We start from the raw sequence: 20,044 nt of genomic DNA on the forward strand, positions 1-20,044 counted from the left end.
ATTAATATTTGGCCAAATCATCTTGTTCAAGCTCACAGGTATATAAGCTTGACTGGGTAGAAGACTGTTCATTTATTGGGAGTTCCATATCATCTACAATGTACTCTCTATGCAAATTGTTCATCTTTTGCGCTAGCAATTAGGAACAGGGAACCCATTTCAGGCAGCAACTCTTCAAATGAAATAGCATCCTTGCAAGGCTTTGTGGGAAAGGACTGTGCCTAAAGTCCTGCTGCACCAGACATCAAGGGGCGAAGCCCAATGTAAAAGCCTCTCAAAAATGCACTAATGCTACTAATCTATGGGCCAGATAGCACTCTGAATATATAGATTGAATGGCACTATGAGTGTAAAGAAAGCCATCTTTTGCATTTCTTCTATTTTTGTATGAATATAAATTTCTTTTTGAAATAAAAATGCCTCTCCATCAGGTCCCTCAACATTACCTCCCTGCTCCTCCTTGCCACTGTCAGTCACAATCCAAGTCACCGTCAACAATCACCCACCCTAAACTTACACTTCACGAGGAAATCTGCAGATGCTGAAATTTCAAGCAACACACATAAAAATTGCTGGTGAATGCAGCAGACCAGGCAACATCTCTAGGAAGAGGTACAGTCGACGTTTCGGGCCGAGACCCTTCATCAGAACTAACTGAAGGAAGAGCTAGTAAGAGATTTGAAAGCGGGAGGGGGCGGGGGAGATCCAAAATGATAGGAGAAGACAGGAGGGGGAGAGATAGAGCCAAGAGCTGGACAGGTGATTGGCAAAAGGGATATGAGAGGATCATGGGACAGGAGGTCCGGGAAGAAAGACAAGGAGGGGTGGGGGACCCAGAGGATGGGCAAGGGGTATAGTGAGAGGGACAGAGGGACCAAAAGGAGAGAGAGAAAAAGAATGTGTGTATATAAATAAATAATGGATGAGGGGGAGGTGGGGCATTAGCAGAAGTTTGAGAAGTCAATGTTCATGCCATCAGGTTGGAAGCTACCGAGACGGAATATAAGGTGTTGTTCCTCCAACCTGAGTGTGGCTTCACCTTTACAGTAGAGGAGGCCGTGGATAGACATATCAGAATGGAAATGGGACGTGGAATTAAAATGTGTGGCCACTGGGAGATCCTGCTTTCTCTGGCGGACAGAGCGTAGATGTTCAGCAAAACAATCTCTAAGTCTGCGTCGGGTCTCGCCAATATATAAAAGGCCACATCGGGAGCACCGGACGCAGTATATCACCCCAGCCGACTCACAGGTGAAGTGTTGCCTCACCTGGAAGGACTGTCTGGGGCCCTGAATGGTGGTAAGGGAGGAAGCGTAAGGGCATGTGTAGCACTTGTTCCGCTTACAAGGATAAGTGCCAGGAGGGAGATCAGTGGGGAGGGATGGGGGGGACGAATAGACAAGGGGGTCGCGTAGGGAGCGATCCCTGCGGAAAGCAGAGAGGTGGGGGAGGGAAAGATGTGCTTAGTGGTGGGGTCCCGTTGGAGGTGGGGGAAGTTACGGAGAATTATATGTTGGACCCGGAGGCTGGTGGGGTGGTAGGTGAGGACAAGGGGAACCCTATTCCTAGTGGGGTGGCGGGAGGATGGAGTGATGTGCAGATGTGCGCGAAATGGGGGAGATGCGTTTGAGAGCAGAGTTGATGGTGGAGGAAGGGAAGCCCCTTTCTTTAAAAAAGGAGGACATCTCCCTTGTCCTGGAATGAAAAGCCTCATCCTGAAAGCAGATGCAGCAGAGACCGAGGAATTGCGAGAAGGGGCTGGCATTTTTGCAAGAGACAGGGTCGAAGAGAAATAGTCCAGATAGCTGTGAGAGTCGTACCCCTTGTACCCCATCCGTTATTTATTTATATACACACATTCTTTTTCTCTCTCTCCTTTTTTTCCCTTTGTCCCTTCTCTATACCCCTTGCCCATCCTCTGGGTTCCCCCCCACCTTGTCTTTCTCCCTGGGCCTCCTGTCCCATGATCCTCTCATATCCCTTTTGCCAATCACCTGTCCAGCTCTTGGCTCCATCCCTCCCCCTCCTGTCTTCTCCTATCATTTCGGATCTCCCCCTCCCCCTCCCACTTTCAAATCTCTTACTAGCTCTTCTTTCAGTTAGTCCTGATGAAGGGTCTCGGCCTGAAACGTCAACTGTACCTCTTCCTAGAGATGCTGCCTGGCCTGCTGCGTTCACCAGCAACTTTGATGTGTGTTGCTAAACTTAGACTTACTGATGTCCTGCCCTCATTCTCACCTGACCACCTCAGTACACACCTCTCCTCATCACCAAACTCTCACCCGAACTGATCCTTGGCAACCAACCCATCACCATAGCTCCTTATTGACGCTACTCAACCTCTCAGAACCTGATTCCCCACCACCAAGGCACAAAGGTATACAATACAGCAGGGAGAAGCTCTACAGAGATAAACTGCATACAAGGTGAAATGGAAATTAATTAAACAGACTACAGAATACTATTACGACAACTCCTGTGCAATCAATACAGGTACACTCTTTACATATTTTTCCTCAATTACATATTCCAAATGTCCCTACTTTTATCATTTTGCTTCTATGTTATGTAACAATATGCTATTTGGTGCAAGTAGAAATCAGGTAAACACACATTTGTCCTAAGAGATAATGTTACACTCCAACTTACCAGATAACAGTGGCCTGTGCACTTATGCCTGAATAGGAGCACTATCTGGATAAGAGACAAAGCGGAGTAATGATGGTAACTCCTTTGCTTGCATCTTCGGAAACAGTTCTATTTCCATGTTTAGTATCTTTATTTTTTCCTTTTCAGGGTTCTTTTGAAGACCCTGACCTGGAGTTACACCTTGCCTTTGGTTCTTTGTGAGAACGGGTCCTGCTCTCAGGGTTCCATAACTGACTATTGCTGTTCAGCATGCCAAGGGCTCGGCCTAAGAGTCCAGCTCGAATTTGGAAGCCTAGGATCTCAGGACTCTGGAGAGGGGCAGATCGAGGGTTGGTGTCAGGCAGGAGACCTGTGTGTCATCGGGGGAGTTGGGATATCCGTGGCTGTGTGCCTGGAGACCCAAGATGTTTGAGATCTTCTGGCACAGAGCTCGAAAAAAGCGATATAACGTACTTTTAACATTGTAACCCAGCCAGTTGTTTGTTATGTCTGCCCGCTCGCTGGGAAAAACTGAGACAATTCCTTCTCCCTTATTAGGGAGAGAGCGCCTGTGGTATGTCATATACCGGGTGAAACACAAAGTCTTTGGGGTAACTGCAAGTCTGTGTCTTTGCTGTTGCTTTGCTCATCCTTGAGTGCTTGGTGGTGGATGCCGATGCTTTTTTTGCCATTGGGGGGAGGGGAGATTGTTGCTTGCTGCCGCTTATGCGCAGGAGGGAGGGGAGCTGGGGGGGAGGGCTTTGGGGCTCTAACATTTAACTGTCATTCATTCTTTGGGGCACTCCTCTGTTTGCATGGATGGTTGCGAAGAAAAAGCATTTCAGGATGTATATTGTATTCATTTCTCTGACATTAAATTGGACCTTTGAACCTTTGACCCTATCCAGGAGGAAAACACTACTTTTAAAAGTCTGTATTTGCCAATAAATGAGAAACTGGTATACAAACAACACAGCTCACAATGTAAGTGACTCATAATATCAGATGTGGCTTACCTGCTCTTATTTCACAAAGATAGTACAATTTCAGTTGTTCACACATTATAGATGACCAGTCTGAATTTGTTGCTAGATTTTGTAGAAAAATTGAAATCTAGGGTTCTATAAAGTCTAACAGAGGGATATAGTCTCTTCAGAAATAGATCAAAGGTTTATGACGAAGATGTTTACTTGCAATGACCTGATAATCATGTCACAACTTGTTGTTATAAAATTATAAAATTAGCCCACAAGATTCCTCAAAAAGTATTTATTTTTAAAAAGTTGCAATTAATAAATTTGGTCAATAGTGAAATATTGTTAATGAACTAGATTCCAACATTCAATTACAGCATTGTTGAGATTCTTGCAAGGCTAATAGAAGTGCTGCTTAAAAATGTCTGCAATACAAGAACAACCAAAAGTAAACCCTGCTTACCAATAGACCTATGGTTCTGCTGCACAAAATTTTTGAGGACCTTCGGCGCCTCAGCAGAAGCACGGCCTTCACTATTTGCCTCACCCACTGCTGCTCTTGGGAGAACAGTTCCTTGAGGTTCTGCATCACCTGGTGCTTTGGATGGAACATCCACTTTCGCTGACGGAGCGTTGACAATTTCCTGGCCAGTCATCACAGTAGCCTGTAAATATATCAATTTAACAATCAAATGTCAAAGCTGCATCTTATCGCTCCATTGGGGTCCTATACCTTGTAGTCCACCATTTCAATTTCAGGACTTGTAAAAGTTATGAGATTCAGAAGTGGACAGCTGGATTTGCTCTGCTTGCAAAAGTTATTTTCCACAAATTTAATGAAACAACATACGGTTAACCTATGGTATAATTACTGACTTAGTTATTTCAAAGGAGTGATAATTACTGATAAGAAACATGCAAGCTATTGTTTTTCAGCAATACAGTGGGTAAATATACATCAGAATGTGAGTCATATAGACAACATTGATCTCTGGTATGCGTTACCTCTTTTAGCCAGGTTTAGCTAGATCATTATAATTAGCAGATGTTCTCAACAATAAAAAAGAGGAGGAGGACAGGACAAAAGCTCATTCCCAATCATGTTTGCTTTCCTGTGGATTCTGCTGGAGCAAGGACATAACTATAAATCATTTAATGGATTAAAAAGAAAAGATATTGTCAGCACCCACAATACAGCTTCAACTGATAGGGGTGCTCTATAAATTAACTGCAAAAACAGTTTTAGATTGCCATTTATGGCTGGCGTGCTAAGAGAAATAGAGGAAGTTGCATGTGAGCCACTGTCAGAATTCTTCAGAGGCTCAAGATATTCCAGATTGATTTCAAATGGATTGGAAAAGGTCTCAATGTGGTGACAAGAGCAGGTCAGGGACTAGGAATCCTGCCATGAGTAACTCACCTCCTAACTCCCCAAAGCCCGTCCAACATCTCCGTGGCTCAAGTCAGGAGTGTGATGGAACACTCTTCACTTGTCTGGATGAGTTCAGCTTCAACAACTCAAGAAGATTGACATCATACTCATGCACAGCAGGAGTCAGCTGTCCAACTCCTTGACTCTATACCACCGTTTACCAAAGTCATGGCTGATCTTCTATCTCAATGGCATTTTCTCATCCCTATATCCTTTGGTTCCTTTAATAACAGACAACCATGAGTCTTGATTTTAAATGAATTCAAGGAATGAGTCACATAATCTTAGGGCAGGGAGAATTCTAACCCCAATGACACCTGGTTCTTGAATCCTCAGCTAGGGAAACATCCTCCCTGCAAAAATGTTTTAAGTTCCCAGCTTTCATTCTTCTAAACTCTAGAGAATACAGTTCCAGTCTGTTTGATCTCTCCTTACATTGTAAACGACCAAGAACAGCCAGCTATCTTAGGATCTAGCACTGGTACTTGAAAAACTTTAACAAAATTTCATTCACAGTCAAGGTCAATGAACATAATAATTAAATTCCATCTACCAACAACAACACAACTATAGTCACACACAGACTGAGGCATAATACTTCCATTGCTCTTTGTAAACCATCTTCAGCAATTGCATCACCTACCAGGCACTCATATGTTCCATCACAGAGTCACTCAGTTACCCCAACTCTAAAATTTACACACATATCAGCTTTATGTGCATTGTCAGCTTTCTACATAGGAAGTAAGGTACATAATGCAGACTCATTGAAATACACATAACACTCTTACCCTTCTCTTGCTGCAGATAGCACACAATCCCTCCCAGCAACAGCAGAATGAAATTCTCTAACCTCCCCATCGGCAAACTGGTCTATCAGAGAAAGTGTGCATGGTAGACTATGCGGGTAGCTAGAGTCCATGGGGGTAGCTATCATCCTATTTATAGTTGCATCCTATTTATTCCTCCTTTTCCGATTCTACTTCATGCTCATCCCACAAACCCCTATGGTTTGCATGAAAATAGTTTAAGCTTGCCCTTTAATTTGCTTGCTCCACTCACTGTGACTCCACGCTTGGATATCTCATTTGAGATATCCAAGACATGCTATCTGGCAAAACCCTGAGCAGCAGAGCCATCCCACTGTAAAGTGGAAGAAGATTCCCCCATTAATCTGTCTGACACACAAAGCCACGGGCTCAGACAGTTACTCATTGATGGGATTGGGCTACCACTGGTAATGTCAACACTTGTCATCTGCCCCTAGTTGCCCTAGAAGATGGAGGCAGTTAAAAGTCAACCACATGTGATGGATATGGAATGATATGTTGGTCGGACTATGTAAGGTTGGAAGATTTCCTTTTTTGAAGTGAACCAAGTAGGGTTTTAACACAATCCAGTAGTTTGCACTGAAACTATTTTCCTTTTGCAACATCAGATTTACTTTATTACTTGAACTTGCATTCCTCAACAACCTTGGTGAATGCTACCTCTCTGGTGGCAGTCCACAAACAACAGAGGTAGTTTAGTCTATCAGGCACAGTTCACTAGGCAAAGGTCAATGGCCATATACACTATAACACTTAAAGCATTATCAAGCCTGCCTAGAAGTCTGCAGGACTTTAACCCCAGGAAAAAGACTGTGCATTCACCCTATCCATGCCCCTTCATGATTTTATTCACCTCTATCAGATCACCCCTCATTCTTCTATGCTCCAGTGAATCAAGCCCTAACATAGAATGTGGAACACAGGAACAGGCCTTTCGACTCACAATTTTGTGCCAGACCAATTAAATCAGTAATCAAATGGCCAACTAAATCAATCGCTTCTGCCTACACTATGTCTAGATCCTTCAATTTTTCTCACATTCATGTGATTATCTAAATGTCTCTTAAAAGTCCCTAATGTATCTGGCTCTACCACCACCATAGAGAGTGCATTCCAGGCACCTACCACTCTCATGTAAAAAACTTGCCCTTCACATCTCCTTTGAAATTACCCCCTCTCACCTTAAATGCATGCCCTCTGGTATTAGACATTTCAGCCCTGGGAAAAAGATACTGTCTGTCTACTCTATCTATGCCTCTCATAATCTTGTAAACCTCTATCAGATCTCCCCTCAGCCTCCGCCATTTCAGAGAAAATAACCCAAATTTGTCCAAACTCTCGTTATAGCACAAGCCCTCAGGCAGCATCCTAGTAACCTCTTCTGAACCCACTCCAAATCCTTGACATCCTTCATATAATGGGGTGACCAGGACTATATGCAATACTCCAGATGCTGCCTAACTAAAGCTGAAACATAAGTTCCTGAACTCAAAGCCGTATGCAGTTTTAACCACTCTTAACCTGTATAGCCACTTTCAGGGAGCTATGAACTTGAACCCTGACATCCCTCCGCTCATCAACACTGTTAAGAGTCTTGCCCTTAACAGTGAATTGTCTCTTTACATTTGACCTACCAAGGTGCAATACTTCACATTTGGCCAGGTTAAACTCCATCTGCCATTTCTCCGCCCGTATCTGCAACTGATCTATATTTCATGTATTCCCCCACTTATTTCCCTGTAACTCATTCCCTCTCACTTGCCGTCATGTAAATTGGTAAATTGGTTTATTATTGTTACATGTACTGAGACACAGTGAAAAGCTTGTCTTGCATATTGTTCATACAGATTAATTCATTACAACAGTGCATTGAGATAGTACAAGGTAAAACAATAGTAGAATGCAGAATAAAGTGTAACAGCTACAGAGGAAGTGCAGTGCAGGTAAACAATAAAGTATAAGGTCATAACGAAGTACATTGTGAGGGCAAGAATCCATACTGTCATACTAGGAACCATTCAATAGTCTTATAACAGTGGGATAGAAGCTGTCCTTGAGCCTAGAGATACGGGCATTTGTATCTTCTGTCTGATGGAAGAGGGAAAAAGAAAGAAAGTCCATGGTAGGTGGGGTCTTTGATTATGCTGGTTGATTTACCAAGGCAGCAAGAAGTATAGGCAGAGTCCGTGGAGGGAAGGCTGGCTTCCATGATGTGCTGAGATGTGTCCACAACTCTCTGCAGTTTCTTGCTGTCACAGGCAGAGCAGTTGCCACAGCAAGCCGTGACACATCCTGATAGGATGCTTTCTATGGTGAGGGTTCAAGGGGAGATGCCTAATTTCTTTAGCCTTCTGAGGAAGTAGAGGTGTCTGTGAGCTTTATTGGTCATGTTCACTTTTAACAAAGAGCCCACTGCAAAGACACCCATACTTCAAATGACAAAAGCCGATCTTCACTTCAATTTCAAAAAAAGTCACTCCAAGACTTACTGTAATACTCTTCAACCCCATTCAATACAACAAGTTCACCTCCAATTTAATCCCCAAGAGGTTTAAAATCTCTTTAAATATGCACTGCTTGGACCAGGCTCTTTCTGAGAATTGGGTGCAGATACACAGCCCAATTTTGCAGGATGATTGTCAAGCAAACACTCTGAGGTTTAACATCGTTGCTGCATGATCTGCATATTTCTAACCTGTAATATATGTACAAACCATGCAATTCAATTTGTCAAATAAAACTAAGCCTGTTAGAATGTTATAGCTGAGATGAAAATTCCACTCAAATTGTAATGAAAAATGCATTATGCACTTAAATTTCTAGGGTATTATTATTTTTAAGTTTTGACAGAAAAATGCCACCTTTCTAGCCCTCACTGCATTGTGCATGTTATCACACCTGGACGCAAATGACAGGTTCCTTTATTCTTTCACAAATACATCAATAAACTTCTTTGAAGGTATACTTGGAAATTTCCTGAAGACTCTTTTGTGCAATTTGGAGCACAGAAGAATGAGGAACAATTTTATAGAGGTGTATAAAATCATAGGGTGAACATGCAGTCTGTTTTCCCAGGTTTAGAGAATCAAGAACTAAAGGGTATAAGGTTAAGGTGAGGGGGAAGAAATTTAATAGGAACCGGAGGGACAACATTTTCACTCAGAAGGTGATCAGTATATGGAATGAGCTGACCAAGGAAGTGGCTGAGGTAGGTATATTAATAGTATGTAAAAGGCACTTGGACAGGTCATGGATAGGAAAAGTTTACAGGGGTATGAGCCAAGCGTGGGAAAATGGGACCAGCTTAGGTGGGAATCTTGGTCAGCATGGACCGTTTGACTCAAAGAACCTGCTTTTATGCTGTTTGGTTCGAACTTGGAAGTCTTTTAATATTGGCATAAAATATCTGAACAAAGGATCTTATTATTAGAAGCAGGAAAATGTTATCACACAGATGATAATTTTTATATCACAGTTAGGGATAATAAATCTAAATGTGACAAAAAATGAAAGTAATTAAGATAAAAAATATTACATTAGCATTAAAACAGATGGAAATTTTGTCAAGACATCAGATTTGAAATAACTCAAAGTATTACACAATTACAGAACAAAGAAGGGTTTCACATCCTTAACCATTACTTTGCTGTTGGTTTGCAGATAAAAATTGGAAGCCTAAGATTTATTTGAGCTTCATCCAACCAATTTCCATTGTATTTTCAAGTATTCTGCTATTTTCTAGCTTTATATTTTTCAGATTGTCTGGAGGCCTTATAAGGCACTGGTCACACTGCACTTGCTGGAGTATAATGAGCAGTTTTGAGCCCCTTATCTAATAAAGGATGTGCTTGAATTGGAGAGGGTCCAGAGGAGGATCACGAGAACCATTCTGGAAAAGAAAGGGTTAATGTGTGAAGAGCGTTTGATGACTCTGGGCCTGTACTTGCTGGAGTTCAAAGGAATGAAGGGGATCTCATTGAAGCCAATCGATTATTGAAAGGACTAGATAGAGTGGACGTAGAGAGGATGTTTCCTGTAATGGGGGAGTCTAGGAGTAGAGGGCACAGACTCAGAATATGACGACGTCCCTTTAGAACAGAGATGAGAAGACATTTCTTGAGCCAGTGGGTGGTGAATCTGTGGAATTTGTTACTACAGACGGCTGTGGAGGTCAAGTCTTTGGATGTATTTAAAGTAGAGATTGATAGATTCTTGATTCGTAAGGGTATCAAAGGTTACAGGGAGAAAGCAAGAGAACGGAGTTGAGAGACATAATAAATCAGCCATGGTGGAATGGTGGAACAGACTCAATGGGCCAAGTGGCGTAATTCTGTTCCTACGTCTTGTGATTTTATGGATATAATATGTACAATTGTTGGCATTTAAGACCTATTTTAAAAAGAAAACTGACTGGTAATCACATCAGTCTACATTTACATAGTACCTTATATGTACTAAAGCATCCCAAGCTGCTTTGAGTGTCCCAGTCTCGTGTCTGGATTTGCTCTTCTATCAATTCACTTAATTTGGTCTAATTTACATGATAATTTGCATATATTCCCATGATTATAAACTATATTTGAAGACTTAATTGGATTTGTGCATTCACAATGATTTTTTTTACAGGGAGGCTATCTTCTGCATAGAAAAAATATAATTTTGTGATTAAAATAATTTTGTCTTCAGTCCAATTTTAGCTCCTGTATTTTTCTTTCTGAGATGGATCAGTATATGGTAAATAGACTATAACTATGGAAGAATTAGGCCATTCAGCCCATCAAATCTCCTCTGCCATTCAACCTTTGCTGATTTTTTTCCTTGGCTCCATTCTGTCTTTTTCGTCATGCTCTGCCTTTTCCACCTGACCAATCAAGAACTTATCAACCTCTGCCTTAAATGTACCCAATGACTTGATCTCTACAGCCATCTGTGGCAATCAATTCCACAGATTCACGATTTTCTGGCTAAAGTAATTCCTCCTCATTTCTGTTCTAAAGGGATGTCACTTTATCTGGTTTTCAACTTCCCCACTATAGGAAACATCTTCTCCATATCCACTCTGTCCAGGCCTTTCAGTTTCAATGAGACTTCCACCCCCCCTCCCCCGTACTCACTCATCCTCAAATGTTCCTCATATGTTTAGCTTTTCATTCAATTCCTGGGAACATTTTTGTGAACCTCCTCTGGGCCCTCTGCAGGACTAGCACATTTTCCCTTAGATACAGGGACGAAAACCGCTCACAATACTCCAAGTGTGGTCTGATCAATGCCTTATAAAATCTCAGCATTACATCCTTACTTTTACATTCTAGTCCTCCTGAAATGAATGCTAACATTGCACTTGCCTTCTATATTACTGTCTCAACCTGCAAGTTAATCTTAAGAGAATCCTGAACTAGGATTCCCAAATTCCCTTGCACTTCTAATTTATGAATTCACTTCCCATTTAAAAAACAGTCTGCACCTTCATTCTTCCAGCCAAAGTGCATAACCCCACACTTCCCAACACTGTCTTCCATCTGCCCACTCTACCAACCTGTCCAAGTTTTTCTGCAGACTTCTTGCCACCACAACACTACCTGTCACTCCATCTATCTTGGTACTGTTATCACAAAACCATCATTTCCTTCATCCAGATTATTAATGTATAAAGTGAAGACTTCCGATCCCAGCGTTGACCCCTGCAAAACACTATTAGTCACCTGCAGCCGTCCTCAAAAGGACCCCGTTTATCCCCACTCTCTGACATCTGCGAGTCAGCCAATCTTCATTCCACGCTTCTTAGACCATGGGCTATTATCTTGTTTTAACAGCCTTGTGTACAGCACCTTTATCAAAGGCCTTCTGAAAATCCGAGTAAATAATGTCCACTAACTCCTTTGTCTAATCTCTCCTGGTCTCAAATTGGGACAATTTTGTTTACACTAGGGTGAATCATTAAACCAGCAGAACTCCTAATCTCAAAAGGTATTAAAATAAATAGCCTATCTACACTATCCAAGTTTACAGCTGTTGTAAAAACCATCTCTAATCTCTATAGAGACTGTCTTTTCTGGGTTGCAGCATTTCTCTAACAGATTTTTAAAAATTCTTTCCTTTTTTTAAGCGGGGAAAGAAAATGCACTGTTATACTATTTTAGTCTGGACATCATTATAAACCTGCCATCCAATGAATTACATTTTGAATTGTAGTCCCGTCAAATTTACGTAAGCAAATACTGAAGATGCTGAATTGTGCTGAAGTCAGTTCAATGAACAATGGGAACTGCCACCAACCCACCTCTGTGCCTCGTCTTCACCAACCTTTGTGTTCACTAGATGATCCTCCACAACCCCCAACATTCACAATTCTGAAAGGATAATTCACTCCAAGGTGCTCTGGCTTACTATGTCTCTACCAATACCCAATTCCCCTTCCCATGGCAGCTTCCTGCACAGCCACAGGAGATACAACAACAATGAAAAGACATAAAATGTAGAACAAAGGACAACAAACCTTTCACTTTCTTCCTCCACAGTGTCCAGTAATTCTGCCACATGAATCAATAATTTACTTATACTTCTGATCTCGAAGATGGCATTCATTTATGCCATATGGTCTCCTTTACATTAGGGGGGAGGTGAGGGGAACCAAACACAGACTGGATGACTTTTCAGAGAATACCTCTGTTCAGTCCACAAATGTGATTCCAACAAAGTTCGAACAAAGTAAAATACAAGCTTGAAGTACTGCATCTCATACTCTAACTGGGCATATTACAGTTTCACGACCCAATATTAAGATTAGTAACTTCATAAGATTAGTATTTGTTTAAGATTTACAGCATTCATTTCACATTCACCTTCTACTTCTTCAGACAGGACCCAGGCTGTAAAAATAGGGGACACGCTCTCTTCTACAATCACGTTGAGTACTGGTGCTGCACAAAGCTGTGTACTCAGTCTCCTGCTGTACTTACTGTACACCCAGGATTGTGTAGTCAAGTTTCCATCAAACTCAATATGTGAGCTTGCTGATGACACAACAATTGTAGGCTGTATCTCAGGCAACGATGAGTTTGAGCACAGAGAGGAAATTAAATCCCCCGACATCAGCAAGATGAAGGGATTGGTTGTTGATTTCAGTAGGAGTAGCAGATTGCACGACCCAATTTACATCGGTGGTGTGCAAGTGGAACAGGTCGAAAGCTTTAAGTTCCTCAGGGTCAATATCACAAATGACCTGACTTGGTACAACCAAGCAGAGTTCACTGCCAAGAAGGCCCACCAGTGCCTTTACTTCCTGAGAAAGCTAAAGAAATTTGGCCTGTCCCCTAATACCCTCACTAATTTTTATAGATGCACCGTAGAAAGCATTCTTTTAGGGTACATCACAACCTGGTATGGAAGCTGTCCTGACCAAGATCGAAAGAAGCTGCAGAAGATCGTGAACACAGCCCAGCACATCACATAAACCAAACTTTCATCCCTGGACTCACTTTAAACCGCACGCTGTCGGAGCAGTGAAGCCAGGACACAACCCACCTAGCCAACACACTTTTCGTCCCTCTTCCCTCCGGGAGAAGGCTCAGGAGCTTGAAGGCTCGTACGGCCAGATTTGGGAACAGCTTCTTTCCAACTGTGATAAGACTGCTAAACGGATCCTGACCCAGATCTGGGCCGTACCCTCCAAATATCCGGACCTGCCTCTCGGTTTTTTTTGCACTACCTTATTTTCCCTTTTCTATTTTCTATTTATGATTTATAATTTAAATTTTTAATATTTTTTTTAAATTTTATTTTTATTTGGATAAGGAATTCACAAATATCATGTACTTTTTTCACACATATAACCTTTTCCATTTTTTTATATGTATAAAACTATAATTATTTATACATTCTTAAGTACACATTGAGATGATATAAAAGCAAATTAGACACTTAAATAGATAATTATGTACTGTGGTAATTCTAATCTATTAGGCTAAGTAATGGTATTAGTTGTTAAGAAAAATGGTAATAGTTTCCATATTCAATATTCAGGGATATTCAATATTCAGGAGGGATAGACACGAAGGAAGGGGAGGTGGGGTGGCGTTGCTGGTTAAAAAAGAGATTAACGCAATAGAAAGGAAGGACATAAGCCGGGAAGATGTGGAATCGATATGGGTAGAGCTGCGTAACACTAAGGGGCAGAAGACGCTGGTGGGAGTTGTGTACAGGCCACCTAACAGTAGTAGTGAGGTCGGAGATGGTATTAAACAGGAAATTAGAAATGTGTGCAATAAAGGAACAGCAGTTATAATGGGTGACTTCAATCTACATGTAGACTGGGTGAACCAAATTGGTAAAGGTGCTGAGGAAGAGGATTTCTTGGAATGTATGCGGGATGGTTTTTTGAACCAACATGTCGAGGAACCGACTAGAGAGCAGGCTATTCTGGACTGGGTTTTGAGCAATGAGGAAGGGTTAATTAGCGATCTTGTCGTGAGAGGCCCCTTGGGTAAGAGTGACCATAATATGGTGGAATTCTTCATTAACATGGAGAGTGACGTAGTTAATTCAGAAACAAAGGTTCTGAACTTAAAGAGGGGTAACTTTGAAGGTATGAGACATGAATTAGCTAAGATAGACTGGCAAATGACACTTCAAGGATTGACGGTGGATATGCAATGGCAGGCATTTAAAGGTTGCATGGATGAACTACAACAATTGTTCATCCCAGTTTGGCAGAAGAATAAATCAAGGAAGGTAGTGCACCCGTGGCTGACAAGAGAAATTAGGGATAGTATCAATTCCAAAGAAGTAGCATACAAATTAGCCAGAGAAAGTGGCTCACCTGAGGACTGGGAGAAATTCAGAGTTCAGCAGAGGAGGACAAAGGGCTTAATTAGGAAGGGGAAAAAAGATTATGAGAGAAAACTGGCAGAGAACATAAAAACGGACTGTAAAAGCTTTTATAGATATGTAAAAAGGAAAAGACTGATAAAGACAAATGTAGGTCCCCTGCAAACAGAAACAGGTGAATTGATTATGGGGAGCAAGGACATGGCAGACCAATTGAATAATTACTTTGGTTCTGTCTTCACTAAGGAGGACATAAATAATCTTCCAGAAATAGTAAGGGACAGAGGGTCCAGTGAGATGGAGGAACTGAGCGAAATACATGTTAGTAGGGAAGTGGTGTTAGGTAAATTGAAGGGATTGAAGGCAGATAAATCCCCAGGGCCAGATGGTCTGCATCCCAGAGTGCTTAAGGAAGTGGCCCAAGAAATAGTGGATGCATTAGTGATAATTTTTCAAAACTCGTTAGATTCTGGACTAGTTCCTGAGGATTGGAGGGTGGCTAATGTAACCCCACTTTTTAAAAAAGGAGGGAGAGAGAAACCGGGGAATTATAGGCCGGTTAGCCTAACGTCGGTGGTGGGGAAACTGCTGGAGTCAGTTATCAAGGATGTGATAACAGCACATTTGGAAAGCGGTGAAATGATCGGACAAAGTCAGCATGGATTTGTGAAAGGAAAATCATGTCTGACGAATCTCATAGAATTTTTTGAGGATGTAACTAGTAGAGTGGATAGGGGAGAACCAGTGGATGTGGTATATTTGGATTTTCAAAAGGCTTTTGACAAGGTCCCACATAGGAGATTAGTGTGCAAACTTAAAGCACACGGTATTGGGGGTAAGGTATTGGTGTGGGTGGAGAATTGGTTAGCAGACAGGAAGCAAAGAGTGGGAATAAACGGGACCTTTTCAGAATGGCAGGCGGTGACTAGTGGGGTACCGCAAGGCTCAGTGCTGGGACCCCAGTTGTTTACAATATATATTAATGACTTGGATGAGGGAATTAAATGCAGCATCTCCAAGTTTGCGGATGACACGAAGCTGGGTGGCAGTGTTAGCAGTGAGGAGGATGCTAAGAGGATGCAGGGTGACTTGGATAGGTTGGGTGAGTGGGCAAACTCATGGCAGATGCAATTTAATGTGGATAAATGTGAAGTTATCCACTTTGGTGGCAAAAATAGGAAAACAGATTATTATCTGAATGGTGGCCGATTAGGAAAAGGGGAGGTGCAACGAGACCTGGGTGTCATTATACACCAGTCATTGAAAGTGGGCATGCAGGTACAGCAGGCGGTGAAAAAGGCGAACGGTATGCTGGCATTTATAGCGAGAGGATTCGAGTACAGGAGCAGGGAGGTACTACTGCAGTTGTACAAGGCCTTGGTGAGACCACACCTGGAGTATTGTGTGCAGTTTTGATCCCCTAATCTGAGGAAAGACATCTTTGCCATAGAGGGAGTACAAAGAAGGTTCACCAGATTGATTCCTGGGATGGCAGGTCTTTCATATGAAGAAAGACTGGATGAACTGGGCTTGTACTCGTTGGAATTTAGAAGATTGAGGGGGGATCTGATTGAAACGTATAAGATCCTAAAGGGATTGGACAGGCTAGATGCAGGAAGATTGTTCCCGATGTTGGGGAGGTCTAGAACGAGGGGTCACAGTTTGAGGATAGAGGGGAAGCCTTTTAGGACCGAGGTTAGGAAAAACTTCTTCACACAGAGAGTGGTGAATCTGTGGAATTCTCTGCCACAGCAAACTGTTGAGGCCAGTTCATTAGCTATGTTTAAAAGGAAGTTAGATATGGCCCTTGTGGCTACAGGGGTCAGGGGGTATGGAGGGAAGGCTGGGTTCTGAGTTGGATGATCAGCCATGATCATAATAAATGGCGGTGCAGGCTCGAAGGGCCGAATGGCCTACTCCTGCACCTATTTTCTATGTTTCTATGTTTCTATATAACTCTTCTGGACCATTTCCACTGGTCCAAAATGTTGTATATAAGCCTATGTAACAACCATTGTAGGTGTTTATATCCTAATTTGTTCATGCTTGCTCCTGCCCGCAGACATAATTATCCAATCCCTATGTACTTATTTACTTAATTTTTTCATTTTTTATCCCTTTCCCAAATCTTTCCCTTTACTTGTGTTAATTCTCTATTTTCCAAAAGAAAACAAAAAAAAAGACATTTAGACTAGGGGTGCTTACGTTAGCAATATTACTGTGTTGATGAGAAGAGCAGTATAAATCATTAGGAGAGTCATCTAAAGTCTGCTCGCATTGGGGTATATATTCAATCCATTTATTTCAGATTTGATAATATTTTTCTTTTTGAATTCTCAGGGAGTAAGTCAACTTTTCCACTTTAAATATTTCCAAGGTAATTTCGTGCCAATCTTCTAATGTAGGTGGTATTGGATTTAGCCACTTTCTAGTGATTGATTTCTTACTTGCCGCTAAGAGGGCCTGCAGCAACTTTATATCTTCCTTCTGTTCAAGAAACAATACATGCCCCAAATAGAGCGTCTCAAAGTTCAGAGGTATCTGGGACCTAAGTACCTTAACTAATGTTCTATGAATACCTTCCCAATATAGACTTAATTTAGGGCAATCCCAGAAAATATGAAAATGATTTGCCTCCTTGGAGCCGCACCTTCTCCAACACGTCACGTTTGTATCTTTATATTTTTCCTGCTATGGGGTCTTGAAGTATCTTATAATGTTTTTCCAACAATGTTCTCTCCAAGTCAAAGAATTAGTCGAGGACCATTGAAAGCTGCAGATTTTCCCCCAAGCCTCCTCTGAAAGTACCAACCCCGCTTCTTTCTCCCACTTCTCTTTAATATACAGTGTATTTACATTTTTAGCATGGGAGAGTGCATTATATAATCGAGAAACTGATTTACTAGGTATTGAACTGCAAGCCGAATTCAGAATCTTGAAAAATTCTAATTCTACTGTTGATAGGTCTGTATATCTACAACTCTGGTTAACATAGTTTCGTACTTGAAGGTACCTAAAAAAGTCATTGTGTTCTAGGCCATGTTTGTCCTGCAGGATTTGGAAACTTTGTAATACTCTTTTATCTATAAATGAGAGGTAGGTTGTAAGACCTTTCTTTATCCATAGCTCAAATCTTTTATCTCCTCTGTTGGGAAGGAATTCGGTATCATATGCACACCATCTAAAGAGTTTTAACATGTTATTAATTCCACATGAATTAACCACCTTCTGCCATACTTTTAATGTAAGATTTATCCAACTGTTTTTAAATTTTTCCAACTGGGCCGTCAATCCTTTGTCAGCTATTGAGGCCTGTCGAGGAAAACTGTCAACTAATCCAAATTCTATTTCCTTCCATCTAGCCTTATATTCCCTATTACACCAATATAACAGAGGGGTTATCTGTGAGGCATAAAAATAATTTCTCAGGCAAGGAAGAACCATACCTCCTCCTTCCTTCCCTAACTGTAAGGTGTTATATCGAATTCTAGGTTTCTTTCCTTGCCAAATGAAGCGGGAAATCCATTTGTCCCATTCCCTGAATTGATTATCATCCATCTCCACCGGTAAAGTACGGAAAAGATACAATAACCGAGGAAGAATATTCATTTTTATAGTATTTATCCTTGAATTTAAACTTAAAAAGGGGATAAGATTCCATCTATGCATATCTGCTTTTATCTCTGAGATTAATGGCCCATAATTTACCTGTGAGTGTTGAAAGATCCTTCGGCAGGGTTATTCCTAAATATTTTAATGATTTAGCTTTCCACTTAAGATCGTATGTATCCTGCAATTTTTTTGGATGGTGTATAATTTAGGGACATAACCTGCGTTTTCTTTACATTTATTTTATAACCTGATATTTTCCCAAAGTCATCCAACATTGTAAACAATCCTATAAATGATTTTTCTGGTTCACCCAGATAGACCAAAACATCATCTGCGAATAACGCCACTTTCTGTTCAATCCCTGCCACCTTGATACCTTTTACGATTTCGCTCTGTCTTATTAGTTGGGCAAGCGGTTCAATATATAGCGCAAAAAGAAGAGGAGAAATTGGGCATCCCTGTCTAGTGCCTCTCTCTAAGAAGAAGGAGTCAGAGAGGTCCCCATTTATCTTAAATCGGGCTGTAGGGCTGTCATATAGAGTCTGAATTACTTTAATAAACTTTTTTTGAAAGCCGAATTTTCCTAACACTCTGTATAGGAATGCCCAACTAACCAAATCAAAAGCTTTCTCAGCGTCCAATCCTACTACCATTGTCTCTGTCTCGTTCTTAATAACCTGTTCTAATATGTGCAGAGTTCTCCTAAATTTTCAATATTTACTATCGATTTGTAATCCAGGAAGCACGAAGCGCAGAATCAGATATCACTGTGATGATTATATGCTCCAGTATCAATTGTTTGGCGACAATAAAGTACTACTCTCAGATAAGGATCGCTGACCCAAAGATTTAACTGGTTTCTCCTTCCACAGATGCTGCCAGACTGGCTGAGCTCTTCCAGTACTTTCTGCATTTGTTACAGACTCCAATATCTGTATTTTTATTTGTTCTCCACCCTAAAGTTTCACTTCATTTACCATCACTGCACCATGGCTGCATTGTACACTCTCTACAAAATGCACCGGAGTTACTCACCACGGCATTTTCTAAAGCACTTACCAAACACATAACCTCTAGCCTCTATCAATGTAACACGGTAATTCAAAACAATAGCATTTCTGGTTTGTGTCATTCTCAACTTTTAAGGTCTCCCTGTCAAGACTTGCACATTCCTCATAAGGTTTATTTCGGCAATTTCTGGACAATTAAAAATAATAAGGTACTCAGTGAACATTATTGCCAACTCTTTGATGGAGAAAGTTGTAGACAATTTCCCTGAGAAGCTACTGACACATGGCATGTATTACTCCTTGAACATTTTTACCAATCCCTCTGATGTGCTATAGTTTTTAAACCCTTCGTTAAAATTTGAAGTTATTTGCAATGGAATGCTCTTCCTTTCAGCTTTTGACATTATGTTCATGATACTCTATCGAATTTAAATTAAGCTTTCAGATTGAAAACCCTGGATCATTTCCAAGGGCATTTAACTTCCTTGCCCGCTTTTTGTATCAAGTGAATACAGCCTATGCATGTTGAAATAAATTAAAAACTACAAGTTAAATCTATAAAAACGAATCTCAATCTTTAACCTGTGGGACCTATTTGAATGCACATTAGGTATTTGTATCTAACAGCCTGTGAACAAAACTGATCCTTGCAGCATCAATTACAAATTCACCAGATAAGGCATCAAATCATTTACAGAGTGACTGAGTGGAACATTTATAATACAAGAAAAT

The 20,044-nt window shown here is 41.1% G+C and overlaps 1 protein-coding gene across 2 annotated transcripts in view; it reads right to left on the minus strand.

Moving 5' to 3' along the window:
• The window catches only part of pou6f1 (POU class 6 homeobox 1), a 96,585-nt gene that overhangs the window by 56,397 nt on the left and 20,144 nt on the right, over positions 1 to 20,044 (minus strand). For both annotated transcript variants that reach the window (XM_063037412.1, XM_063037413.1), the window contains exon 3: positions 4,066 to 4,267. In XM_063037412.1, the coding sequence (XP_062893482.1) occupies positions 4,066 to 4,267 (202 nt within the window). The remainder of the gene's footprint in view (positions 1 to 4,065; positions 4,268 to 20,044) is intronic.

Source organism: Mobula hypostoma, chromosome X1 (assembly GCF_963921235.1).
Source record: "Mobula hypostoma chromosome X1, sMobHyp1.1, whole genome shotgun sequence".
Lineage (NCBI taxonomy): Eukaryota > Metazoa > Chordata > Chondrichthyes > Myliobatiformes > Myliobatidae > Mobula > Mobula hypostoma.